The following is a 27,806-nucleotide window of genomic DNA, read 5'->3' as shown; positions in this document are numbered from 1 at the left end:
CCACACTCTGTGGCCAAGGAGACTTCACAGTTTTTGCTCTTCTGCATGATGCATTAGTTTTCCAGCCAATATTGCAGATCCTCATGCTTTGGGGATCTTCCTGGACTGGAGATGTGACAGATGATACCCCTGCAAAGCCGTGCTGGGAGCCCGCGGGGTTTGCAGCATCTAGGTCAGAGACTGGCTCCTTTGGGCCTGGTCCAGCCCTTCAGAGGGGCTGGACTGAGCTCCTCAGCCCCTGCCTGCAGTTTTGTGTCCCAGTTCAATAACACTTTGATGCATTTTGCCTTAAAATACTCCTCTGGCAGAGAAAAGCTCTCCCCGCCCCTTGGTTTGCCCTTGTGCAAAAATGACCAGTTTTAGTCCTCCCACCATCCATCTGAGCATCATCTCTGTTCCCTCCTGTCCTGTGACTTCAATCCATTGGGAATGAAGGTTAAAGGGAGAGGGGACTATGAAGCATCCCAACCACCTTAAGTCTGCCCCATGCTGGGAGGCTGGAGACCTTAACATGAAGCTCTGAAATGCTATGTGGGAGAGGGCTCCTTCTCCCTACCGTGCAGGGTCTTTCTCAGCTTATCAGGGCCCCCAACAGAAGACAGGTGTGTTGGAAAGACACCAGAAGAGGCCATGAGGATGGTCAGAGGGCTGGAGCACCTCCACTATGAAAACAGGCTTAGGGAGTTGGAGTTGTTCAGCCTGGAGGAGAGAAGGCTTCAAGGAGACCTCAGAGCACCTTCCAGTGCCTAAAGGGGCTGCAAGAGAGCTGAGACTTTTTAAAGGGTGTGGAGTGATAGGACAAGGGGGAATGGCTTCACACTGACAGAGGGTGGTTTAGATTAGATGTTAGAAAGAAATTATTTCCTCTGAGGGTGGTGAGGCACTGGCACAGGCTGCCCAGAGAAGCTGTGGATGCCCCATCCCTGGAAGTGTTCAAGGCCGGATTTGATGGGGCTTTAAGCAACCTGGTCTAGTGAAAGATGTCTCGTGGCGGAGGGGCTGGAACTAGATCATCTGTAAGGTCCTTTCCAACCCAAACCATTCTATGGTTCTATGATTCTATGAAATTTACCCCTTGCCTGTCTGCAGCTCCTCCTTACATGAGGGAGCCTGCAGCCCTGGTTGATTCCTTCAAGGTCTATCATGCAGTCTGGACATAGCTATCAAACAAGGCTGCAGCAGACCAGGGCAGGGCTGTGCTGTGCTTTTACCATCAGGGAAAGGGACACAGAATATTGCTTCCTATGTAGCTACAGCATGACAGGCAGCAGCAGGTCTCCCTGAGCTCCAGGTGAAAAGGGCAAAGCTCCAGCTCTGCTCCTGCCTGACCTTCCCTTAAACCACGATGCACTGTGTTTTTGTGGTTGTAGCTGGGGTGTTTTTGTTACATCTCCAAATAATCCATACAGTGATTTCTCTGGGTGAAAAAAGGCATCCCTCCCTTGCAGCAAGCACCCTTCATCCCAGTTTTCATCACATTTTGACTGGTTCGAGCTTCCCTGCCTCCATGGTGCAGGATGCAGGTGGCTCTGGTTTACTCAATCCCTTCACAGCCCCTCCTGGGCTGTTCCACCATTTCCTCCAGTCCTGTACTGAGATGAAGGATGCATGTTTGTTTGTCTCTCAGGGTTTGGGGCTCATTTGTTTTATTTTTTCTGAGGCACACCCTGGTAATCAAAAGCTTCCTATGAAGTGTTTGCAGGCTTGTTGCTCCCAAATCCTTGAAGAGCTGGTCCTACCAGTTGTCTGAGCATATGTAAATACTGTGAGGATAGCTTAGGGGTGATTAAGGGAGGTGATTTCTCTGCTGAACAAAGGGAAGCCTTGATTTGATAAAAGCTGCAGCTGCAAACTCTACTTTTTCAGAGCCAGACCACCGCTGCTGTGTGAGTGCAGGGTGGGGATGGTGGCTGCTGGCTGCTTGCCCAGTAATTGGTGCCTTTGGCTTCCTGGCAGGTCTTCATGCAGGAGCAGGAGAGTGATGATTTGTTGCATCTAACACGGGGCTGTGTCAGGTTCCTGTCCCATGCAGGGGAGTGGAACTCCTCCCTGTGTCACAAGGTACATCTCATGCATACTCTGCGACTCGATGCTCCAGCTCAGAGCTGCTGCAGCATGAGGGAATCTAAAAGGATACAGAGCAAGGACTTGCAGCAGGGTAATGTCTGGGAGATGAGGAGGGGGCTTACTCCTGATCCCAGAGTGCTGTGCTCAGCCCACACTCTCCTGCTTGCTGCTCAACATGCATTAGGAACATGCTCTGAGCCTCCTCCTGAAGACAAACCAGACCTGCTTCGTGCAGAGAATCCAGACAGACATCAGAGCAGTGATGGACATTTCTATTCGCGTGAGAGCAGGGTGATGGATCTGGCTGCCAGCTGTGGTAGCAGGAGCAAGCACCAGCCGTGCTGGACTGCAGCAAAGCAGTAGGTCTCCAAAAGAGGAGGAATCCTCATCTCAAAAGTGAGAGGTGTACCTGTCCACAGCAGAGGGTGTTGGACTTCATGACCTTTAAGATCCCCTCCAACCCAAACCATTCCATGACTCTATGATCTGGAACACCGAGTGGAGAAAACGTGCAGTGCTCAGCATTTCATCCATCTTCCCGGAGGGGGAGGAAAGGTCATGCCTAGTCCCTGCCTGGAGAAAGAAGCAGCCTTTCTGCTCCAAGGGATGTATGGCAAACTCTTACCTCTGCATTTAGAGAAGGGCAGCACTGCTCAAATGTAGGAATAATGGGGGGGAAAGCTGGATGGGAGGCTGGGGGAGTTGCAGCATCCAAGGCAGAAACACAGTTTGAAGAGCTCAAATTAAGACAGTGGGAACTTACATTCCAACCTTTCAGCTTGTAAGAGCTGAGTGGATCCAGTAACAAGGATTTCTAATAAATCTCACAGATTTGAGGTGGTCCAATATGCCTGAGAGAGGCTACCCTGTTCAAAAGCACTAACATTATCAGTTGCTACAAGCCTTTAAATATGACTTTGGTGCTCATGATGCTTTAGACTAGTCACAAAAAGAAAAATTCATTTAAGACAGAGAGGGAAAAGGAGGTAAAATTAAATTTTAAAAAATCAGATTTGCTGGGCGATCCAGAAAGTTTTACAGACAAGGAGAATGTTTTTATCAGTCTGTACCCAGGTGTGGTCTGATATTTGCTGTTGTGGCTTTGGAATTTATAGGATATGGGTTTCAGGAAGGGACTGGCAAGTGGGTTGAGGGCCTATCAAAGAGAAAACTGAACATGGAGGACCCAAGTCTGAAGTGGACCAGAGTGTCTTGGTGCTTCTTTTCAGGTTTGGGTCAGGCAAAGAGAAAATTGTAAGATGTTTCAGGTTTATTAGCCAAAGTTGTGAGTCTTGGCAGAGGTGTGAGACCTGACTTGAGGCCAGCAGCTGTAGGGCTGGGGCAAAGCCTGTGGTGTGGAGCCTGTTGTCAGAGGCAGTGGGGTGTCCCCATCATCTGGAATTGCAGGAGATGATCATACCCCACTTGAAGTGGAACAGGTCAAGGGATACATTCCTGGAATGGCCAGGAGCCTCTCAAGAGGAGACCTGAAGGACTTGGTTGTACCTCCAGGCCTCTGTGGGGATGGAGTTTTGGGCTCTGCCTGCAGCAAGGGGTGAAGGTGATGGAGAGAGCAGAAACCCATTGCCTTGGGGATGGTGTTGTTGTAGAATCACAGAATGGTTTGGGTTGGAAGGGTCCTTGAAGACCATCTCATTCAGCACCCTGCCACGAGCAGGGACACCTCCCACTACACCAGCTTGCTCAGAACCCCATCCGTCCTCACCTTGAACACTCCCAGAGAGAGATAGGGCTTGTTATGAAGTGATCAGGGCTGAAGCTGCAGGAAGGATGCTCTGGATCAGCCAGAAGGGCAAACATCACAGCTCGCCTGGGAGGGATGATGTTGAAGGATCCAGCTGCCTCTCCTCACTCCTCGACAGAGTAGCTGCAGCCCCGTTATCTCTTCTGCTCCTCCTGCATGAGTCTCTGTGCTTCGTTTGAAGTTCAATTGCTTTAATCATCCCAGAGGCTGCGGAAGCTATTGAAGGCAGAGCATTTGCATGGAGACGTGCTGCATTTTATCTGCATTAATGATGAGTTTTCTGAATGGATTTTCCAGTTCCTCAACTTCTTCAATACGCACCTCTGTGACCCAACATGGCCAAGAAAAAGGCTCACATGGTGATGTCAAGCAGTACCCTGTGACTCTTCTGTCCTTCCCTCTGTCCACCTTATAAAGGTACAGGCCTGCCTTTACACCATAGTTTTTTTGCCCAGCTGGCAAGAAAACCAGCATGAGTGTATTGATGTGGTGCAAGGCTTCCAGTGGAGTCAGTGTGACTGGATTTAAAAGGAGCTGGTCTAGCTGTTCAATTAGAAACACTGAATAGATAATAGAAATACATGCTCAGTCGGATCCTGCAAAGATAGCATCCTCTCCTCTCCTCTCCTCTCCTCTCCTCTCCTCTCCTCTCCTCTCCTCTCCTCTCCTCTCCTCTCCTCTCCTCTCCTCTCCTCTCCTCTCCTCTCCTCTCCTCTCCTCTCCTCTCCTCTCCTCTCCTCTCCTCTCCTCTCCTCTCCTCTCCTCTCCTCTCCTCTCCTCTCCTCTCCTCTCCTCTCCTCTCCTCTCCTCTCCTCTCCTCTCCTCTCCTCTCCTCTCCTCTCCTCTCCTCTCCTCTCCTCTCCTCTCCTCTCCTCTCCTCTCCTCTCCTCTCCTCTCCTCTCCTCTCCTCTCCTGAGAAGGGCACAGCTCTGTAACTTCATGGGGTGTGTGGTTTGTGTTCAACATGATCCTCATGTGGGGTGACAGCCCTCTTGGGCTAAGCAGGAGCCGTGTGGCTGGATGACCATAGGTGCAGGTGGCTCGATTCTGTATGTGTGAATCTGCTCTTCCTAGGTTGTATTTTTCCAGTGCCTGAAAACCTGCTCTGCGTGAGCCATGTCATGTGCTGGACAAGGTTCCTGCCTTCTCCTGCACAAAGGTGTTTTTCTGGAGGCTGCATTGGCTGCTGAGTGAGCTTGGGAGTGCTTTGGTGTTGCTAGAGCTCTGTGCTGCTCCTTACAATTATTAACCAGGGTCAGGGTGTGCTGAGGTGTGAGGGGTTAGTGAAGTCATGGCTGTCTCCAGGGACTTGGCATTGGCAAAGCCCATTAATTTACCTTTTGTTGATTGTCTCGAAACTCCTGCTGATCTCCAAGGGTTTTTAACCCTGCTGTGGCCTGGGATACAAGCCTAAAATAACACAACCAGTAATGCTGGCTCAGGGACCAAACAGCATGTGGAAGGTACCCAAAACTTAGTGTCTCTGTTCTCCCCAAACCATGAGTTGGGGGATTATGAGCTGGACCCTGAGTGGTGAATATATTGAGCCCACCTCTGCTTTCCCTCAGCCAAGGCTGGCTACCTGGTGGCATGTTACTGCCTTGCTCTTTCCACTGCTTTTGGGGCTTGCTTTCTGCCACCACATTTGCTGTTGTTGCATCCCTCTCCCTGCTGTTCCTGCATCCCTCCAGCCTCCTGCATTTTCTGATCTAGTGGGAGATGCTGCCACCAGCTTTGCTTTGAGTTTGTTACTCCTTCCTGTGCCAGGATGCCTTCAGACATGTGTCCTGCTCCCATCTGATCTTAGAGTCTGTGCTGAGGGAAGGGCCAGTCTGGCTGGTGCCACAAGCCCAGTTTGTGTGCAACGCTCTGGCCAGGCAGAGCTGGAGCCAGCACAGGGTTATGAGAGTGTTCCCAGTGTGGGGCTGCCTTTTCTTCCTGCAGCTCCAACATCTGACTCTGTTTGCAAACGGTGACTCATCGCTGCAAGGAAGGAGGAACTCCCGAGTCAAAGGCCTCTGTCCCAGCATGAGTCATCCAAGCAGAAAGGGAGCTCCTGGTCAGCACACCCAGCTGGTTCCTGAAGGAGATGGGTATTCAAGGATGCCCAGACCCTCCTGTTAACCCTCGTGTTCCCAGGGAAAAAAATCCCGATCCTGTACATACATGCAGACCTGCTAGCTGGGTGTGTCTCTCCTTGTGCTGTCATCTTGCTGTTAAGAAATAAAGGAGTGATGTTCTGGAGGAAAAAAATCCAGAGGAGATAAAGCAAGTATGATAAAAATCACTGGGCATTGCCAGAAACATCCTCCAAATGTGACATCTTACATCCAGTTGATTTTGAGCAGATGCTGACAGCCAGGCGTGTTTTGATACTACAGAGTCACTTGCAGAAGCTTTCTGCCCGGAGATGTGACCCCGCCCTTCCCCTGGCCCCAGATGCAACTGCACTTTTTAATGAAAGATTGCTCTGGATTCACAGAACCACAGAATTGTTTGGGTTGGAAGTACCTTGAAGACCTAGTTCCAACGCTCTGCCATGGGCAGGGACACCTTTCACTAGACCAGGGTGCTCAGAGCCCCATCCAGCCTGGCCTGGAACACTTCCAGGGATGGGGCAGCCACAGCTTCACTGGGCAGCCTCTGCCAGTGCCTCACTACCCTCACAAGGAAGAATTCCTTCCTGATATAAAATCTAAACCTACTCCCTTTCAGTTTAAAGCCATTCCAGATTGTCCTATCACTACATGCCCTTGTCAAAAGGACATTTCTTTTGAGTTTATTTTCAGTAATAGCCAGCTGTTAGACAGCACCTTTCTTTGTAGGTGTTGGAGTGTTTTGCAGAAGGGACCAGGATCTCTGCAGAAGGAGAGTGATGCTGCTTCCTGCTCCATAGAGGAGGAGGATTCATCCGTGAGCATTTGCTGTACTTATATGCTTGCAAAAAGCCATGTTGATGCAGAGGGTTTATTCACTTAGAACAAACAGCCCCCAACCCCATCAGGATGTTTTTTGGGGCTAAATCCACCTCACTGAGTTTCTGAGGGGGAATGGCTTGTCCCTGTGTGAGCTCATGTAAGATTAACCCTCGGGCTGAAAGGTGGCATGTTAAGGTGTCCTGATTTGGATACCATCTGTACTGCAGCAAATCTCTGATTAAAATCAGAGCTTGATATAAACATAATTAAGAGTAAAAATTATTATTTCACCTTTAGCCTAGCAGAGCTTTTAGCTCTTAAGTGAGAACAGAGATACGACCTGATGAAGAAAAGAGATAAAGGCCAGAAGGGACATTCAGTGCTCTGTTCTTCATCAGTTTTATTTCAGCAAGTAACCACTTTAAATGTTCAGTAATTTGCATTTTGGCTAAAGCAGCTGGTCTGTAAAGATGTCCAACTGTGCTCAAAAACATCTGGAGATGAGCTACCTGTAACCTCCCATGGGAATTAGCTTCCCTGGTTAACCGCAGTCAATTTGAGAAGAAATGATGTCTTGTTTTCTATTTGCCATCAGTGTGGTTTCAGCTTCCACTCCTTGTGGACATTGCTAATGCAGGATGCTGTGCTGTGCTGCTGGCTCTGGGCCATGCCATTTGGGGTCCAAAGCTAAGCTACGGTGCATGCACAGCTGGGAGTGGTAAAGGGCTTTGGGAATGGCTCGGGTTTCCCAGAGGAGTTGCGTGACCAGGCTTGGAACTAGACAGTCTTGAAGGTCCTTTCCAACTCAAAGCATTCTATGATTCAAAGACAACTTCAGGCTTTTTTTTGTTCATGGTTGGCCAAGAGGTGTGGAGTGCTTATCTTGTGTTCTGTGTAAACAGTAACAATTCAAGACCTTCTTCTTCCCTGGGTCCTGGAGAAACAGTGTGTAAAGCTCTCCTTGCATCGACAGGGATGGATTCCTTTGCTGAGCTGGACTTTTGTGTTGGTAGGTGTAAGGATAACCCTGGTGTTGCCCCATGTCTGTCAATAGAAACACCCAAGGAGGCTGTAAAAAATTGTTTAAATAACATATTAAGAAAAAGCCTGATGGCTGCTCTGAACACCCCGCTACTGAGCCCCATAACATTGCACCTGGTTGAGGATTGGGCAACCTGGTTCCTGCTTCATCTTCTCCTTGGCTGATCCTGTGCCCTTGCAATGTGATATGGAAGCCCTCTCCTGTTTAGTGAGAGTGGAGCTGAAGGACAGCAGATCCTGTCCTTTAGAACAAAGTGTTTTGTCTGACCTGGAGGCAGACAGCTGTAGGATCTGTAAGTAAGGAGGCTTTGCTCCTGACCAGGCTGCAGCCTTGTGGTAGCACAGGTGTGGTGAGCCCCTGCCAGCTACCCGAGGTGCAGGAGCCTCTGAGCTGAAAGGCAAGGAGAGGAAGATGTTTGTAGGGGAGGAAGGAAGCATCTTCCAGCAAATATTTGGTCCTGGCCAATGCAAAGGCTTTCAATTCTTCTCCCTGTTACAGTCCTTAGGAGCCGTGATTGTTACCAGCTGGCAGGAGCTGGAGCACTTGGATGATGCTAGAGGTGAAAAGGGGAGTCCACAACACCCCTGAGTCATAAGTCTGGCTCAGTCTTCCAACAAAATAGTTTCTTTAAACTCCTTCGTGGCAGGACTGCGGTTGGGATCAGACCACTGTTCCTAAAAACTCAGCTCTGCTAAGAGTGGTGAGTGCAGATTCCCCTCCCTGCTCGCATGCAAACACATGCATATGCAAGTGTAGGGTTGTTAGTTCAAATCAGGCATGAAAACACCCAGTTCTTGTGCTCCTGGAGCGTTTGAGCTTGGTGCAAGAAGGCAAAGAGTAATTAGACAGCCTTTGGGCATTTTAAGGTGGCAGAGGTAGAGTTCAGCCTGGTGAGCATGAAATGCTGCAAACTAGAGAGAGTAATTAATTTGAACACTGCCCTAAGAACATTCCCTCTGCCGCTTCCTTTTAATTATTTAGCAAGGTGGTTTTTTTTGTTTGTTTTTCTAAATGATCCTGAACAGTATCCCTTCCTTTGTAACTCAAATCCATCTACATGCTGTCATGTGAGAGTAGCCCTGCAGCGAGGACAGATGGCTGGCAAGGTGACAGTCACTGTGGGGTGGGATAGCAGGGCAAAATTCAGGCAAATTTGGCTATCAGAAAGGCTGGAACTCCTTGGCTGAGATGACTGCGGTCCTGTTCTCATAGGGATGGACGTTGCTCAGGCTCTCTTGTGGAAATCGGTGTTGCAGGGATCATTGGAAAGCACGGCTCCAAGCTGCAGGGTGTAGCAGTAATTTTATGAATGAGCAGCCAAGTGCCAGCCCTTGGCCATGGTACAGGCTGCAGAGCAGCATCCAGCATCTCCTACATCAAACCCAAAACTCCTGCCTTTAACTTGAGCATGGCTTTTAGGAAGGCTCCAGACCTCCTTCCTCCCCTCCTTTCCAGGCTCCCTTCCTAATCTCACTGGTTCTTCCTGCACAACCTCCCAAGGAAATATCCTTTCCTGTTTGTCAGCCCACTTCATGCACCAGTCCAAGCCATTCATCTTGCATGTCAGCCAACAGCATCTTGCTCCTCTCTCAGCCTGTTGTATTCCTACAGAAGGCAGTTGCCAGCCATCCTTTCCCAGCACTGCTGCTTTCCCTGTGTCTCTCTGTAGCACTGAGTGCTATCACTGTGAAAGTCTTGCCTGATTGTCACTCAAAAGGAGCTCGTTCAGTGCTCAGATGTCCCCATGACCTCCCTGGGTAGATCTCCCTTATTTTTCACCCCTTCCTCTGCTGGAGATCTGAAGGCCAGCACCTTCCCTGGCCCTCTTAGCAGCGTGTATAGGACTACTGGCTGCATTCCCTGCCTGCTCAAAGGCTGCGAGCCTTTCCACGAGTAAATTTGGTGTATTATTTGGGGGTTTATAGCAGGCCATTTATTTTTAAGTCTTTTCTGAGGGCAGGTGATGCACTTGGGCCTCTTTGTAGCATCTGGGGTCTACAGAGCATCTGGTACTGATGGCAGGGAGAAAATCCCCACGAGCTGCTTTAGCAACTCGTCCTCAGAAGCAGAGACCTGTGGAGCAGCCAGCAAGGGGATTATTTTGGGTTCACTTAAGCTCTGAGTGATGAGCACTTGTGCTGCTAATCAAGCTGATAAATGCTGTCAATTAAAACCTGTGCTTTGCTCTTCAGCTTTCCAGAAGTGAAGTGGTTTTGTCTCTCCCAGAGGAGAGAAGGCTGGCTGGGTGGGCAGTGCTCCTGGAGCATCAGAATGGGCATTAGTTGAGCTCTCAGACACCTACTTTCCTTCAGCTAATCCTAGTGGTTCATAAACAAGGGATGTGACACTGCTACTTAAATTGGTGCCAACTGTAACTGATCATATAATCCTTGAGATTTTGGATGTTTACAAATTAGCAGCTTCCAATTAGCCATTATCGCAACTTCATTATCCCACCACGTGTGATAATAGCACAACAAGCATAGGGTTTCTGTGTGTCTCACTAGGAGGGATGAGAGGTCAGCTTGCTGGATGCATCCACCCACTGCATGGGGCACCCTTAGTTTTACCATGTTGGAGACAAAAGCTGGGATTATGCCACTTAGGGACATGCTTTAGTGGAGGACTTGGCAGTCCTGGGTTAACGATTGGAATAGGTGGTCTTAGAGGTCTTTTCCAACCTGAATGATTCCATGATTCTATGGTTATGTGGCACACACATTCCCATTTCTTTAGGAAAACATACTAGACATTTCCAGACTGAGGTCGCTAATGGCCAGCTTTTGAAAAAGGACATCCCATTCTGGGGAGAGATAAGGATTGTACCTGGCTGTTACAAATAAATACAGAGAAACTTTAGGGAAGGAGTTTTGGAAAAAGCCTGTGATTAAGTAGTGGGGAACTATGCAGAGCACCCATTTTCCTTGTGCCTGAGCAAAGGGGTTGGTACCCAGTGACCAAAAGGCAGGGGTGATGGACAGGTGCTGATCTCTCTCTGGGGAGCATTTGAGCAATGGTTTCCTGCTGTTGTCTGGATTGCTAAATTCACATCTCTGCCCTGGAAGCAAGACGCTTGTCAGGAAAGAATAATTAATCCAGAAACACGTGGTGCTCTGCCAGGAGACTTTTTTTTAATTAAAACCAGATCTGATAAAGTTTGCTGAGAAATTGGCATCTCTGACAAAATCATGAACTGCATGATTTTGTGAGTTGAGGCTCTGTGCTGGGGGTGCTCTGGGTAAGGCTCAGCCCCCACAGCTGTGCATACCCGCCTTGCAGGGGGTGTCTATTCCTCCTTTGCCTCTGAGGGCTGTGTTTTTCCCACATGAGTTACAAATTTGTTAAGAAGCAGGACACCAATTATTATCTACTACTATGCCTGGCTTGGTGTTGTTTGGCCAGCTTGGGGGGTAGATGGGAGTCCCAGTCCCGGGGGATCAGCAAGGTACACTTGGGCTCAGAGGTGGTTATCTGCAGCCACGATGTCTTGGTCCTGCCACGGAGATGTTGCAGAGGAGGATTGAGCATCCCTGGCCAGACCCTGCCCCATCTCATTCCTGCTCTGCCTGTCCTCCAGAGCCGGTGGGGAAGGATGTTTTCCTCGGTGAAGCCGTACGAGAACCAGCGCTACGCCTCTCTGAAGAAGGAGTGCCAGCGGCGGAAGCAGCTCTTTGAGGACCCGCTTTTCCCCGCCAATGATGACTCGCTCTTCTACAAGTCAAGGATTCAGGGCATCCAGTGGAAACGACCCAAAGTAAGTGCACCCACCCCCTTGCCCCTCCACACTGCTTTCTGCCATCTCTGCTCTCAGGTGTTCCTACAAATGCACAGTGCACCCTTCACTAAGGCTGTCAAGCCCCAGTTAACATCTCCTCTCCCCGACAGCATTTATTGGCCCAGACCTGATATTGTGAGCTTCTAGGGTGCCAGGAAGACCTGCTTAGGTACAGACTTTTCTGCATCCTGTGAGGACCAAGAGCAAAGGAAGCTGTTCTGTGACTCAGTTTCCCCATGTATGGACCAGAGAGATGGTTTGCCGCTGGGTTGGTGTTGTGTACCCCTGTAAGGCTGGTGGGTCCAGCAAGGCAGAGTGTTATCTCTGAATCGCAGGATGGTTTGAGTTGGAAGGGACCTTTAAGATCATCTATTTCCAACCTCCTGCCAAGGGAAGGGATACCTTCCACTAGAATACTCTTGGTGGTCCATTTGGAAAGGAAAAAGAAGATTTGAGTAGGTGAGGTTGTTTTGGAATCTTTGGGGAAGGGGGTGGTCATACCCATCCTTCCTCTTCTGTGCAAAAACCATGTCCTCTGGAAAATGCTCTTTGCCTCTCCTCCATGCTTCGGTGTCTGTCATGAAGGCACATTATGGGAGGCTGGGATAACATTGTCTGTCCACAGTGTTGCCAGCCCATCTTCTGCTGTCCTCAGTGCCAGCCCAAAGGATGCACATCAGGACCTCAGGGCACTATGGGGAATTTGTATGTCCTGTTATGGCCATCTGCTTGGAGTTGACCATGAGACCAGTGCTCTGACTGCCATGAAGCACAGGGAGTCCCAGGTAGCAGTGATAATTGTGGTTGGGGAGTGGCAGCATCCCAGCATCTCACACACCTGAGGTTACTTCCTTCCCTGTGGGGAGCAGCAGCCCTCTCTGCCCAGCCTGTGCTTTTCCACACGTGACTTGGTGGCATTTCACTGTTGTAGGGTTGCCTGAGCTGCCGTCATCGTCTTCGCCCCCGCTGACAGCCCAGAAAATCAGCTGGCCTTCCACAAGACAAGGCTGTGTCTGTCTGGGTGAAGGCAGTCTGGAGGGGGGTGGACAAAAAGGCTTTGTGCAGAGGGAGAGATGGAGCTGAACTGACTCTTGTTGTGTGGCCAGAGGGGCTGAGCCCCCAGCATCCCACTGGGCTCCTTGGGGGAGGGGGTCTCTCTTCCCTCTGCTCTGCCTTTGTCTCTTCCACACCAGCTCTGCCTGGACACTGGATTTGTGCAAAGCCCTGCGTGTGTTTTAGTTTATTCCCCTTGTCTGCTGGAAGAAAAGGAGGCTCTGTGCCTTCTGAAGACAGGGCTGACCATGGTTTGGTCTCACTGTGGGGGCCGACATGAACACACCTTGCATATCCTGTTTATACAGCCAGCAGGTGATGGCTGTGTGTTTCTAAACAACTTTCTCTGGGACTAAAAGGTGGGGATGTATTTGAGACCCCCTTGCTGGTTTGCAGTCAGGTTGCACACATTAATTCAGCCCCATGTTTAAAGACAGGGGGTTGGGTCCCTTTGTGGAGGGACAAAGATTGCTTGTGTTCTGCTGAGCATCTCAGAGCTTTTCTCCATGTGCTTTTCAGGCTTTCATCTCACTTGCAGCCCTTGGTGTTCAGGCAGGTATTATCCTCTTGCTGGCCTTGCTCTGTAGAGCATGAGGTCTTTCTTAGAAAGCTTTCTGATCCTCACCTGCAAGGTGTCATGCTTACCTAGTCCAAACCCACCCCTGCTGAAGCATGAAGTGAATTCAGACTTTTTCCAGACACCCAGCTCTGCAGTTTTGTAGGATCATAGAACTGTTTGGGTAGGAAGGGACCCTTAGAATTAAAGCAATTAGCATAGAATGCTGAACCAGGGCTCTTTCTGGCATGGGCTGTCAGTGGGAATGGGGGCTGGAAATGGGTCCCATGTGCCAGCAAGGTCCTGTAGCTTAACAAGACATAGAGGTGGTCCTTGTTTTGCTGCCTCTGCACCAGACAAAGGGAACTTTGCCAGCAGTTTGGGCACCAGAAGGAATGCATGCTGAGCAGTAGCAGACTCATGATGCCACTGTCTGGTAGGATTCTTTGATCAGACCTACTCAGCTGCCTTGACCACAAAATCACCATTAAAAAAAGAATTCGAACTCACACCTGCCCTGTTTACTGCTGAAGTTTCCAGAAACCTCTTTCTTAAAAGCATTTCTCTAGGTTCTTAATTGTTCATTTCAGCAAAAGTAACTAAATTTCATGGGGAGAATTGCTTTGTGCCAGCAGACAATGCAAAATGACACTTTTAGTTCTGGACCTGAATTCAGACTGGCTTTCTAAGGGAGAGAGTCCAGGAAAAATCCCAGCAAGTTCTGCAGGAAAGCAATCACTATCGGCTTTCCCAAGCTAATGCAGGATTCAGTAGGGTCCAAAATGTCCATGAAGCTTAAATCAACTGTTCTGCTTGTGTGCTAGTGAATGGCATGGTGCAGTTATTAAACCACAGCATCTTGTTTCTATTACAACCAGCAAATCTTGTCTTAGGCGAAATCTTAGGCAGTTAAACCTTTTTCAGAAAAAAACCAAGTAGTGTTACTCCCAGCTTTTGGCAGATGCTGTTTTGGGGATTTCCTTATCCAGAAATGGAGTCCCCAGTCCCAGGGATACTGTCTGCAGGGAAGGGATGGTGTGTACACGCTTTTATCCCTCAGGGCCGTGGCCGTGCGTTGTTTTGGAGAGTTTCAGCTAAAACTGTGATAAAACATAAGAGCTCATGGTGTCTCTAGCTTTGTTGTGAGAACAGAGGGGGTGGAGAACGGAAATAAAATCTGTCCACTATTAAAAACTACCCCTTGCATTCTCGGAAAAGTTGTCACTTGTGATCTATGGGAAGAAATCAGACATATGAGATAAGTCGTGCCCTGAAAAGCTGTAGCTGCCTTATCCCTGGAAGTGTTCAAGGCCGGGTTGGATGGGCTTTGAGCAACGTGGTCTAGTGGAAGGTGTTCCTGGCCACAGTAGGGGAGTTGGAACCAGGTGATCTTGAAGGTCCTTCCCAAGCCAAACTATTCTGTGATGTTTCAGATAAAGCACTTGCATGTGAACAGTAATCATAGTGGACTCATGGGGTGCTGGGAATGTGCTTTGGCAGAGGCAGGATCTTATTTCCATGTACTTACATGGTGCTGGTATGGATCTAAACAGCCCATCCTCTGTCTGTGCATCTCTACTTTCCCAGCTATTCTTCTGGCATCCTTTCTGTTTGTCCATGCACTCCCAAAGTTTGAGGCTGCTTTGGCAAAAAAACCCAACAAAACAGCAAAACCCCCAATCTCTGCAGTGGATCTGCAGGGATCCCAATCCCTTTTGCTTGAGGTTTTTCTGGGCAGAGGGGAAAAGGAAAGGCTGAGGAACAGCTCTGGTCCCTTCCCTGGTCGGGCTGTTCAACTTCCTTCTGCATCCGGCACTGCAGCCTTTCCTGGAATGGGCTCAGCCTTATTATTTCCAGCAGGGTGTCCTCCCTCCCTCCCTGCTTTCCTTGGCCTCCAGCCCTGCTCTGGATGCCAGATCTTTGCAGAGGGAGCAGCTGTTTGAGCCCTCTAATCGTGTTTTGGCTCCGGTGGTTGTTTGCTGGATGCCTTATGATGCAGCCCTGCAAAGCCAGAAAGCCAATTACTGGAGTGCTTCGGAGGGAGGGAAACCACAGCATCAGCCTGAGCAGGGAAGGGGGTCCTGAAGAGCCCTCTTTAGTGAATCCACTTAAAAACAAAGCTGGCTGCTCGTTGCCTAGCCAAAGCAGATTTTGGAGCTCACTCAGGCAGCATCAGCGGCTCCTTTGGGCAGCAGCACTCGGCTGTTGCATTAGAAATTAAACAGAACTTTTGAGCTTAGCCCAAATCCCAACACCTTGCTTGAAACTTCTTTTCCTTGTGCTCTGTGTGCTGCCATATGAAGGAGAGGGAGATATGTATCCAGGCAAGTAGGACTACTTTTCCCAGTGGAAATCTTGGCCTGATCCTGAAGCTCTGAGTTTTGCCCTCCCCTTTTGGGACAGGAATGCTGGCAGTGCACCTTAGAATCAGGAGGTTTGGTCTGTGCATTGGGTGAGCTGGTCTGGGTATTTGGTTGGAGAGTAAATAAGGAGGGGTGGCACAAAGATGAGTAGAAGGGGATGGATGAGGTGCAGGATGGATGGCAAAACTAAGGGGAGATCTGGGGCATCTGCTGTGTCTGTTGATCCCCTGTAGAAAAAGCAATGATGGTCTAAGGTAGAAGAGACTCATCTACCCTTTGGGAAAAGAGTTCATCTCTTCTAATTATCCCAGTCCCAAGCTCTCTTCTTGGGTACAGATTGCTTCCAACGATGCCATGGCATTGGTACAGGCTTCAATTAGGGTCTGTCTTTAATACCTCTGGGCCTTACCCAGGGCTTGTTGTCTCTCTGCAGCAAGGGGGCTGCTTGGTTCAGGTTCAGCCTGCCAAGCTATGACCTGCTGCTGGGACAGGTCACCACCCAGGACAAATTTGGGCATCACTGCACCTGTGGGAAGCAAATGAAGCCTGGTGAGAGGCTTACATAATGCACAGGTGCGATGTTGAACCACATGAGCTGCATGTTCTGATCCTTCAGCTCTTCCCAGGGAGCAAGGTTGAGCGTGGAGACAGTTTTTCCTCCCTTTTCTGGGAGGCAGGTGGGCTGCTGTGTGCTGAGTGTATTCCTGTCCACAGCAGTGTGCTGCAGGACATTGCAGGAGCACCTCATGGTCATCCCTAAGATGCTGAGCGGCTGGGACATGAGATCCCAAAGATGCTTGGAGGGCTCCAGGTGGGATCTCAGTGCCAAGCTGAGCCAAAAGTGCTGTAATGAGAAGCTGTGACAAGCACAAGGGTTTCCAAGCGGGCTGTTGTCACAGGGACTGTGTGGCTCAAGGTGACATGTGGTTGTTGTTGAACCTGAGCTGCATCCCTGCACTGTGAGTTCAAGCCTGGATGGTTGCAGCCACCAGACAAACGCTCTTGGATGAAGTCTACACCCTCCCATCTTCAGGGAAAGAGTTTTTCCCTCCATCCCTGTTTCTCAGTATTTTTATCTCTCTCCAGTATTTACTTGCAAGTGCTGAATTATCTCTGCAGGAATTAATTGTCAGGGGAGATTGTCACTGATTAAAGAACATAAAGGTAGATTCTTGCTAAATGGTAATATTATTTTATCTGGATGAAGGCAATGTCATTTGAAGGGGAAAGCCTGAGAGAGTAGTTTTGGGGGAGAGAGACAGGCCAGATGTTTTGGGAAGGGTTGTAGAAGTAGGAGATCTTTGGGCACTAGGACCATGGCATTTTCAGGCCTACTATGGCACTGGGGAGACATGCTCTCAGTCACAGTCCTGAGGTTTATTCCCAGACATTCAAGGGAAATCTCGTTTCAGAAGCCTAGAAAATAGGATTTTTCAATAGCCATTCCCTGCTGTCCTGGTATATATCTACCCTGACTTTTGTATAGGGGTTTTGCCCACTCAAAGAACCATAGAATGGTTTGGGTTGGAAGGGATCCTAAAGATGCTCTAGTTCCACGGGCAGGGACACCTTCCGCTATCCCAGGTTGCTCAGAGCCCCATCCAACCTGGCCTTGAACACTTCCAGGGATGGGGCATCCATGGCTTCTCTGGGCAACCTGTGCCAGTGCCTCACCACCCTCACAGGGAAGAATTTCTTCCTAATATCCAATCTGAATCTACCCTATTTCACCTTAAAGCCATTCTCCCTTGCCCTGTCATTCAGGATACATTATGTCCATTGTCTCCTGAATGGGATGCTGTTGTCTTTGGAGAAGGTGTTGCAGGATGGGAGAGCATCTCTTAGCTCCACTTTTTTTTACATTATTAAGCACTTAGCTCTTTTCTCTTGCTGAGTGAGGATTATACAATCAATCCCCATGGAGGTTTCCTGGAAGGGGAAAGGAGTCAGTGAACTAATTCACTAAAAGCAGGACCAGCACTTCCCTGCCCACAAGTTTCTGCATTAAAAGGTCTTTTCTCCAGTGTGTAGTGCAAGCTGGGAAGCTGGCAAAAACACAAGAGTGAAGATAATGGGGAAGACAGAGGTTAAGTTCTTGCAGTTCTTTGCTCTCCGAAGCTCACCAAGAATTTAGCAGGGAGGCACTTACATTGGCAATGGCCACTGGCTGCAGAAACCTTCTGGTGTCCCACTTGGAGGTTTTTCTTCCAGAATGACTAAAATACTAACTTCTGTGCTCCAGGGGTGTCTTTGCTGAGCTTTTCACAGTGACTTGGCCTGTCCCTCTCAGTTTTGGTTTCTCCTACAGAATGCTTGGAGTGAGTGTTGATGCTGGGGCTCCTCTGTGCTGCTGGATTGACTGAGGGGTCATCTCCTCTGAACAGAGTCAACAGACTGTCTGGCATCCATCACAGGGGTTGAAATCCTTCCAGACCTTTGCATTTCTTGGCTTAAGAATTTATGAGCCACTTGCCTGTTAATTTATCTGCTGTTTTCAGTAAAACTGGAGCTGATTGCCAGTCTGGCTGCTCCTTGCCAGGAAAGGATTTGGTCATCATTTAATGCAATCTCTGAATTGACCTTGTTTTTACATTTTTAAGCCATTCATAGGCTCCCCCCATCCCTCAAGGATGAACAAGAGATTCATTGTTATTACTTGTACTTATTTTAAAAGGTCTCTACTCCCATTAGATGTGATGCTGACCCTGGCTGCATTCCAGCAGGTCTCGCCGGATCCTCCCAGGGCCGTGGCCTCCTGTTGCCAGGCAAACACACTCCCCTCCTTAGCCCCAGTGAGGACTGGGGTTGATAAGCAGTGCAGCCTTTGATAAGAAATTTCCAGCCAGTCTGCTCTGTCCTCAGCATCAGAAGGACGTGGCCTTAAAAGCAAAAGCAACGATAAAATCCCTGGATTAGATTCATTGCATGCTTCTTAGTGCAGCTGCATGTTGGTGACAAGAAATTATTGTATTGGTAATGAGGAAGAGCAGAACAATAGCAGAGGGTGTTGCAGAAAGGAGCCCTGGGCATCCACTGCCTCTGAGTTCCATGGGAGGGAGCATGGAAATCCTCCCAGACTGGACTCTGGGATCCTGCAGGGGCACGTTCAACCTGTGGAGCAATTGCAGAGCTGCTTCTCATAGAATCACAGAGTGGCTGGGTTTCAAGATCACCTGGTTCCAACCTCCCTGCCATGGGCAGAGACGCCTTCCACTAGACCTGGTTGCTCAGTGTTAAGGAAACTTCCTGTCTGACCATCCAGGAGCCACTCTGGCAGTCACACTCCCACCACCTGAGCTGGGACCAAAACCCCTTCGCAGCAGGTGGCTCCAGTGAGACAGTGGGTGCCCCACTTGACTCCCTACACTCAATGTCAGACCAGGTTTCCTTACCGTGACCCCAGCTTTCCCATAGCAGAGTCTCAAACATCTGAGTCATTACAATTATTTAACCTTGGTGCAGTGATAGAATAATGGTCCGAGCTGGTGCCTCTGAGGAGGGACCATGAACAAAGGAAACCTTGGGTTTTTATCCTCTCGCAGTCCAAGCATAGGAGTCTCCAGTGTCCGGTCACGTGGATGGGCCACAGGTGCCCCTTTTTTCTTTGGTCAGCAGTTCACAGCCTCTTGTCTCGGGCTCAGGCTCCCTCCCCCCAGAGCTCAAACTGCAGCTGCTCACCAAGATACCTGCACTGAATGTGTTCCTCACCACTCAAAGCCCTATCCTAACCTGTCCTGGGGATGGGGCATTTACAGGGAAACCTGTGCCAATGCCTCACTACCCTCACAGGAAAGAATTTCTTTCTATTATCTAACTTAAACCTGATTTCATTCAGTTTAAAGCCATTCAAGCTATTCCTCCTTGTCTTGTTACTCCACACACCTGTCAAAAGTTCCTCTCCAACTCTCTTAGAGCTTCTTTAGGCACCAGAAGGAGCTCTAAGGTCTCCTTTCATCCTTCTCAACTCCAGGCTGCACAACCCCAACTCTCTCAGCCTGTCTTCATAGCAGAGCTGCTCCAGCCCTCTGAGCATCTTTGTGCTCTCCTCTGGACTTGCTCCAGCAGGTTTACATCCTCCTTATGTTGGGGGTCCCAGAGCTGGATGCACGTTCTGAGTCAACCAAGGGATTTAATCTTGGTGCAAGTTGGGAGTTTCTGCACTGCCTGTGAGCTCTAATATTTTAGCCCTCAGAGAGAATAGGATTTTGGGTCTGTGTAAGAGTGTGTTTGGGTGTGTAAGAATGTTTGAGTGTTTAAGAGTGTGTAAGAGGTTGTGTGAGTGTGTAACTGTGAGTGTGAGTGAGTGTGTGTGAGGGGAAATATAAAACAAGGCATCTTTGATATTTCTGGAACTTTGGGAAGAAGACACTGCTCAGTGATGCATTCCTCCCAGTCCCCCTCCAAGAAGGAAAAGGATGAACAAACCATCTGAATGGGGACTGGTCATGGATGGTTAAATTTTGACTGTGGTCTGATGCAAAAGCCACTGACAGAGTTACATAAGAACTAATGTCCCTTCTCCCAGTTAGCAGAAGCTCATGACTCCACATTCCTAGAGGGTGGTTTTCTCATAAAGCAGGATTCTGTTTGCAAAGCTACACCCAGTGTATGAATAACCAGAATAGGTGTGGGCTGAAAGTAGTTTCTTTAAATGGCTTAAACTCATGATAACCTCATTTTTCATCATCTTTGGATAGTCAGGGATTAGTTTAGATTGTGGTGAGGTCAAGTCCTGTTTTTGAATGGAGGTGCTGGGAATGTGACACAATCACAAACCAAAGGGTATTTCCTTGCCCTAAGGACAAGGAAATAGAGAGAGTATGGCTCAATAGGGTGTGGGAGGTGTCCCACAGAAAAGCAGTTAGGAGATTTTGATCTGAGACATGCACAATGGAGTGTGAAGGTAGTTTTCCTTTGCAGCTTCTTATTATTTTTTTCCCATCAATAACTTGACTCTTAGGATGATTAAAAACAAACAAACAAAACCAACAAAAAAACCCTGCATAATTTAGATTTCTAAATCCTGTTTTAGAAGATTGGCTTTCCGTGAGACACAGGATTTGGGATTCAGGCAGGGCAGCTGCTGAATTGTGTTGCTTGGAGGCAGAAACAGTGCAGCTGAGCTCATGGCCACATCAGCTTGCTCCAGGATTTCACATTAGCTCTGTGATGAATGGCTGGGTTTGGACCATTCCTCCCAAAATACTGTAGTTTTTCACAGCAGGACCTACTTGAATAAGCTCCTCCCTTTCCACCAGCATGGCCCCACCACTGTGTCCTCCAGGATGGGGACTGATGACTCAAAAGTGGTGCAAGATGTGGAGCATCCTCAGGGCTGCTGCCTGTGGTTCATGCTCCTTCACTTGTACTGCATGACTGTGATCCTCCAAGTCTAAGGCTTGATACATCATAGTTTCAAGCCAAAGCAGTTTCTCTGCTTGAGGTTAAACCCCACAACTAAAAGTGCTGGAGTAACTGAGAGCATGGTGTGCCATGTGAGAGGACAGGCTTTGGAATGTGGGTGTATTTTAAACTCACAATACTGCCAAACAAGGGTTGGTCTTCACCCTGCAAGTCCTTCCCAAAGGAAGCTGGTCAAAGGAGATCTGTAGGAGAGCTCAAAACTGGGATATGATGGAGGATGGGGGAACTTGGGCAGAAGTGGCCAGCAGCACTGTGCTGAGTCAGAGAGGTGTATCTGTCAGAGGGTGTTAAACAGCCTTGGGAGCTTTTTTTTACCTCCTCTACCTCTCTGGTGTAGCTCCTAGAGCCCATGCCTACATGGACTAGGATTTAGGGAAGGAGATCCAGGTGGAGCCGTCTCTGAGAGCTGTATTTGCTCAGTGTCCTCTCCACTTCTCAAGACTGTAGTTGTGTGCAGCTGTAAGGGTCAGGCTGGCTCAGGCAATGCAGCATGAAAAGGAGCCAGGTGACATCATTTCTATGAAGGAAGGGTGGCTCCCATGGTGACTGGGCTGTGGTGGGACTGGAAACCCAGGGGGACCATTTATGCCTCTGCATGGGGTGACCTGTGGCATGTCGTCTCACTGCTCTGAGCATTCTACCCCCTGGTTTGTCAGTGGGCCATGTGAAGACTTTCCTGTTTTGGCAGTGACTTCTGCAGACCTTAGGGCTGTTGGTATCCAGGGAGTATTTTTTTTCTTAGTGGCTTTGCAACCAGACAGAAGCACTTGCTATGGGAGAGATGGTCTGGGAGAGAGAGAGAGAAGGCTGTGTCTGGATGTGTGGTGATTCTAAAAGCCAGGCCGTGCCAGCCTCTGCATCAGTCTTGGCTGGATAAAAACTGAAGTAGTCCTGGGCTGAGTAATGGTGAGACTTCCCAAGAGTGCATCTCTGGAAAGTGCATGTGGGAGGAATGACAGGTCTGGGGTCTCTGTACTTGTGCCATTCTCCTTCCCATCCCTCTCCATCTGCTCCTGGGAAAGTGCAGTACTCTAACAGGCTCTTGTGTTTCAACCACTTCTCATTGCTTTATCCCTCTTTGGTGCCTTTGTACTTTGGATACCCGGAAAATAAAACTGCAGAGGGACCTGTCAAGGTCCTGCAAATTGACCTTTAGATCTTGTTTGCCTCTGTCCCCGCTCTTCCTGGTGCCAAAAGTAATGCTGCCCCCACTCTTCCTGGTGCCAAAACAAACACCATTGCATGGTGCTGTGGTACACAAACTGAGTCGAGGAGTTTGTGGGGAGCATGTTTTTGGGATGCCTCCCTTCACAAGCAAGTTCTGTTTGCTGTGGGTGGAGTGTCTAGTGCCCTCTGCATGGTGTGGGAGCTGATAACAATACAAATGTGTATACACTGAGACACTGTGAGTGGATTAGCATTAGGGATGCCTGACTGAGGCAATACAAACCCCCACAAACAGTTCTGTAGGGTGTAGATATTCCCAACCAAGCCTATCCTTCCATGTGTGTGAAGCTGATCTTCCAAGTACATATTTTTTAGCAGAGCCTGTAGCAATAGCACAAAGGATAATGGTTTTAAACAGAAAAAGGATGGATTCAAAATAGATATAGCAACACAATTTTTTATATTGAGGGTGGCAGGACACTGTCACAGGTTGCCCAGAAAAGTTGTGGCTGCCGCATCCCTGGAAGTGTTCAAGGCCAGGCTGAACGGGGTTTGAGCAATCTGGTCCTTGTGGAAGGTGTCCCTGCCCATGGCAGGGGGGTGGAGAGAGATGATCTTTAAGGTCCTTTCCAACCCAAACCACTCCATGATTGTGTGATCCTATAATAATCCATCTGAAAGCTTGGCATTCTAAATTCACTCCATTTCCCTTTTCTCTGTCACCCTGGTGCAAATGTTTTTTAACTCCCCTTTTTGCACAAGCACATCCCAGTTGCAGGTACCTGCAGCAGGGCAGCACGGGGACCTTTGTGTCTGCTCTGTCACCGTTGCTCGCCATGCTTGGGCACCTCTTCCTCTCTTGTCTGTGTGAATGACATTTAAGACAGGATCCTTTCAGCTCCCAGTTGGCCAGGAGGGAGGGAGGAAGCGCAGCCATGCTAATAGATTATTTTGCTGATTTTGCAAGTCTGAGTGAAGGCATTGTTCTGAAACAGCCAGGCTCTGCAATGAAATTAGACCAGTCTGTTCCTTACAAAATCTTGTTAGAAAAAATGCTGCACGCAGCAGATATTGTATCTCCCATGGTTATTCCTCCTCCTGCCATAGCTTTTCCCTACCCTACATCTGGTTTGACATTATCCAGATTCCCAGTGAATCTCAGTCTCAGAACCCTGCACAAGGAAACATTTGTGGTAAAACAGTTGCCAATTATAAAGCCAGTTAGAGTGATTTTCTCCTTAAAACCCTGTGTGGAATTGGACTGGCTGGAGAAGGCAAGGGAGATATTTTTTGCCTTAAATGCATTTGGAAAAAAATTGTGTGTATTTTGGGAAAGTGTACCAAAAGGGACAGCAGAGGAAAAGACCACATGCTTTTGGGTGGGAAGCAAAAAAGTACAAGATAATGCTCTGATTGGGTCTTTTTTTTTCCTTAATGGACTTCAAAAACCCAAAGCCAGAGGGAGCAAACTGCCCCAATCTGGGCTTCTGTAAGCCAGACCTCTGCAATCAGCTGCTCATCGACAGGGACCTGCTCTGGCTCTGATTTCCACCTCTGTCCCACATCCATTGGAGGAGGAAGGATATGAATCACCAGGACTTTGAATCGCTATTTTGGCCCTCTCTGTATTATCTGTCAGAATCTTTCCATAGAGCCATCTGCACAGGCTTTCTCTAAATTGTGTTTTGTTGCCTGGAGCTCAGCAGGCATTTCAGCAGACAATTTTAGGGAGAGAAGATCATCTCTGATGGTGCCTAGGATTCTTGGAATAACCATCTCCAGAAGTGTTCAAAAAACATGTGGGTGTGGCACTCGGGAACATGATCTGTTGATGAACATGGAAGTGTTGGATTAATGGTTGGACTTGGTGATCTTAAGGGCTTTACCAGCCTCAATGATTCTGTGATTCTTGGGACCCTCCAAGACAGGTTCTCCTTGGGGGTAAAGAGACATAGATGACTCCCTTGGCCACAGGAGAGTTAAGAACAGCACATTAAAGTCATAACTTCCCTGCAGCCATAGCTTTTGGCTTCCCCTTCCTGTTTCTTCCTGTTCTCCACCTGTGTCCAGACTAGGAGCAACCAGGACCCAGGATCTGGCTATGATAAATGAAGGACAGAATGGACTCCCTGTCTGCTGAAGCCTCAAGTGGCAAGAGGCAGTTTGAGCTGGTTCTGTGGTGGCTGAAGCCTGAACCCAGAAGGCCCCAGGGTGTGTGTGGGTGTAATGTTGGTGTGCTGCTCTCTTCTCTCAGGGTCGTGGTGCTGGGAGGGTGACGTGGTGTTTGCTACCTGGATAAATGTTATTGCTCACCTGGTTTCTGTCTGTTCCATGGGAGGGAGGGAAGGAAACCAAGGTCATGACCTTCTCTGATCGGGGAATCTCTGCTTCTCTCCTCCCTTTGCATGTGCAAATCCCAGGCCCTGTAATTCCATCTGGCTTCAGAATAAGCTCCTTATCACTTCCAGCACTTTTCACAGGAAAAGGAACACTAAATGTTCCAAAGCTTCTCTTGGCTTTTTGACCTAGTTCCCACTGCTACCTTGTTCATCACCCACCTCTGCACATGGGCATGATGCTCCATGGCTCCGAGTGTGCTTTGCATCACACACCAGGGCCCTACTGTGCTCCACGCGATCCTGGGGCATTGCAGCCTGGCTGAAGCAGTGCCTTGCTCCTTGGCTCCCATCTCAGTACAGACAGAGCACACAGGGAATGTCATCCCGTTGGATTGAGGCCACACAGTCTAGACCAGGTACAAAATGTGTGAGTGGAAACTCAGCAGCTTCAATGAGGACTGAAGAATCCAAGTAATTTAATATTGGTAAGCTCCAGTCTAAGGAATATGGCAAACCTTCCCAGGGGGTTTTTCTGGGGAGACTGACCCGTGGATGAGACTTGTTCTGATAGAATCCATTCCACAGCATTAGAACAAGGAGGCAATGCTGCCTTCCCCTTTGCAAGGATTGGATACTAAGAAAAATTTATTCACTGAAAGGATGGTCAAGCATTGGAACAAACTGCTCAGGGAAGTGGTGGAATCACCATCGCTGGAAATGTTCAAGAAAAGTACAGATGTGGTGCTGAGAGACATGGTTTAGTGGTGGACTGTGCTGGGTTAATGGCTGGATTCCATGATCTTAGAGGTCTTCTTAATGATTCTGTGATTCTTTACTCTGGAGAAGGCTCAGGGGGCTCTTAACAATGTCCATAAATACCATATAGGCAGGAACGATGGAGACAGAGCCCAGCTTCTCAGTGGTACCCAGTGACATTACAAGAGACAGTGTGTACAAGTTGAAAGTCAGGAAATTCCATTTAAACATGAGAAAATACTTTTTTACTATGAGGGTGGTCCAAAAACTGGCACAGGCTTCCCAGAGAGGTTGCAAAGTCTGTATTCCTGGAGGTAGGCAAAACCTGACTGAACACAGTCCTGAGCAACCTGCTGTAGCAGACCCTGCTTTGATTAGGGGGCCTGGACTGGGTGACACCCAGAAATTCCTTATAACCACATTGATTTGGTGATTCTGTGCTTAGGATCACTGGGAGTCCACTGGGACCAGGCTCAGCCTGAGGGCTTGAGGGCTCCTTCTGCAGAGGAGCATGGCAGCCCCACTGCACTTCAGGACAGACCTTACTGCAGCTTCTTAGTACTTGAAAGGGGCTTATAAGAAAGATGGGGACAAACTTTTTAGCAGGGCCTGTTGTGATAGGACAAGGAGTAGTGGTTTTAAACTGAAGGAGAGTTGATTTAGACTACCTATAAGGAAGAAGTTTTTTGCAATGAAGGTGGTCAGACACTGGCACAGGTTGCCCAGAGAGGTGGTTGATGTTCCATGCCTGGGAAACGTTCAAAGTCAGGTTTGACTGGGCTCTGAGCAACCTGATCCAGTTAAAGATGTCCCCGCTTATTGCAGGGAGTTGGACTAGATGGCCTTTAAAAAATCCCTTCCAACTCAAGCCATTCTGTGGCTCTGTGTTTCTCATGATTTCATGTTCTCAACTGTCTCTGTAATATCAAGTGACTCCTTCATTGTGTTCTGCAGATCCCCCCCAAGGGCAGAAGGGGCAGCTGTGGTCCTCAGGTGGGACAAAAAAGGTGCCTCTGCTCCCCAGAGCAGGATGACAAAGAGCTGATCTTGCAGGCACCCCCACCACCGACCAGACGCATGCCCAGCTGCTGGATGCTTCCCCGGTGCTATGAAAGAGGAGCTGAACCCCACTGCTCCTCTCCCATCCCTGCCTGTGCTCAGTGATGCTGAGAGGCACAGGCGGCTCCTGCCCTTGCTGGTGTCAGCTTGCCTCCCCCTAGCGCTCATCCAACATCCTGCAACACCAGCATTAGGGGCTTAGTCCTTTTCCTTGGGTCTGATCCTGGCCAGTTTGTGTCAGGTTATTTTTGAGGTATTTGGTGCTGGCTTGGCTAGGCGGGAATAGCAGGAGGTGTTTTATGGCTCCTTTTCATCCCTGCAATGGGGCCCTAGGCAACGTAATCTAGTGGGTGGGGTGTCTGCCTAGAGTGGGTTGGAACTAGATGATCTTTAGGGTCACCTCCAACCCAAACCCTTCCGTGAATCTATGGGTAGAGGGAATAGAAGTCCTCATATGCAAAGTCTTGGGGGGGAGCATATTATTCTGGGTGCAACCAGCCTGAAAAACTGGCAGGTGTGGGGGAGGAGGGATAATGTGCTTTTCCTTTTTCCTCTTCAAAGTAAATGTAGTAACAAAGGGGAAAAGATTTCTTTCATCTCTTCATCTGTCTCATCTGCTCCCAGCCTCCAGCTGGATGTGATGTTACAAACTGGATTGAGCAGGAGAAAATACATTTTAAAAAAAGCAGTGTGTCACCTGAAGCTTCCCCAACACCCTCTGTTATTGAAGTGCTTTCTTGGCCAGGCTCTAAGTGGGAGTGGGAAGCAGGGAGGGCAGCCTGGCAGAGAAAAGCTGATGGTCTTGGTGCGTGGTTGGAGGGATGAGCTCACCTCCCAGCTGCCTCTTACCCAAGTTTCTCCATTTGTGGTGTCTGTGCACAATCCACCATCCTGGTTTTGGTGGCAGAACGAGTGTTTAATCCTCCTGGCCCAGCTACAAAGCTTTTGGCTCACCGAATTTTTTTCATCTGCTGTGCTAGGATCTGGAAGGGCAGATCCCTCACCCTTTGTAAAACGGTGGCAGAGTAGAGGCATCTGCAAGAGGAGACTTAGAAGGGCTGTAATGGTGTGAAAGCATACTATTATCAACAGGGATAATTATAACAAAGCTGCACTGGTGCTGGGACAGAATAGGGAGCAGGTCTAGTGATGCTGCCCATGTCCTGGTGAGAGCAGAAGGCAGGACAGGGTCCTTCTGCCACCAGCATGATGAGCGAGGCCAGCAGAAAGCTGCAGGTCAGGTTTGCATGGAGTCTGAGGAAGAGAGGAAGTGACTTTCCTTTGCCAAGAAGCCCTGCTTCTGATTTCCCTGTCTGCTCACTGACCCAGTGTGTCTGGTTTTCTCCTGTCCCACAGGAAATCTGCAATGATCCACGTCTCTTTGTGGATGGGATCAGCTCCCATGACTTACACCAGGGCCAGGTCGGGAACTGCTGGTTTGTGGCTGCCTGCTCCTCCCTGGCATCCCGGGAGTCTCTATGGCAGAAGGTGAGTGGTTCCCCATGCCTGTCTTCAACACCTT

The 27,806-nt window shown here is 48.9% G+C and overlaps 1 protein-coding gene across 5 annotated transcripts in view; it reads left to right on the top strand.

Moving 5' to 3' along the window:
* Window positions 1-27,806, top strand: part of CAPN5 (calpain 5) — a 53,404-nt gene that overhangs the window by 4,461 nt on the left and 21,137 nt on the right. For all 5 annotated transcript variants that reach the window (XM_069016912.1, XM_069016921.1, XM_069016887.1 and 2 more), the window contains 2 exons: window positions 11,370-11,546; window positions 27,641-27,772. In XM_069016912.1, the coding sequence (XP_068873013.1) occupies window positions 11,385-11,546; window positions 27,641-27,772 (294 nt within the window). In that variant the 5' untranslated portion in view covers window positions 11,370-11,384. The remainder of the gene's footprint in view (window positions 1-11,369; window positions 11,547-27,640; window positions 27,773-27,806) is intronic.

This window comes from Aphelocoma coerulescens, chromosome 1 (assembly GCF_041296385.1).
Source record: "Aphelocoma coerulescens isolate FSJ_1873_10779 chromosome 1, UR_Acoe_1.0, whole genome shotgun sequence".
Taxonomy (NCBI): Eukaryota; Metazoa; Chordata; class Aves; order Passeriformes; family Corvidae; genus Aphelocoma; species Aphelocoma coerulescens.
This window is presented reverse-complemented; position numbering and strand designations above follow the sequence as displayed.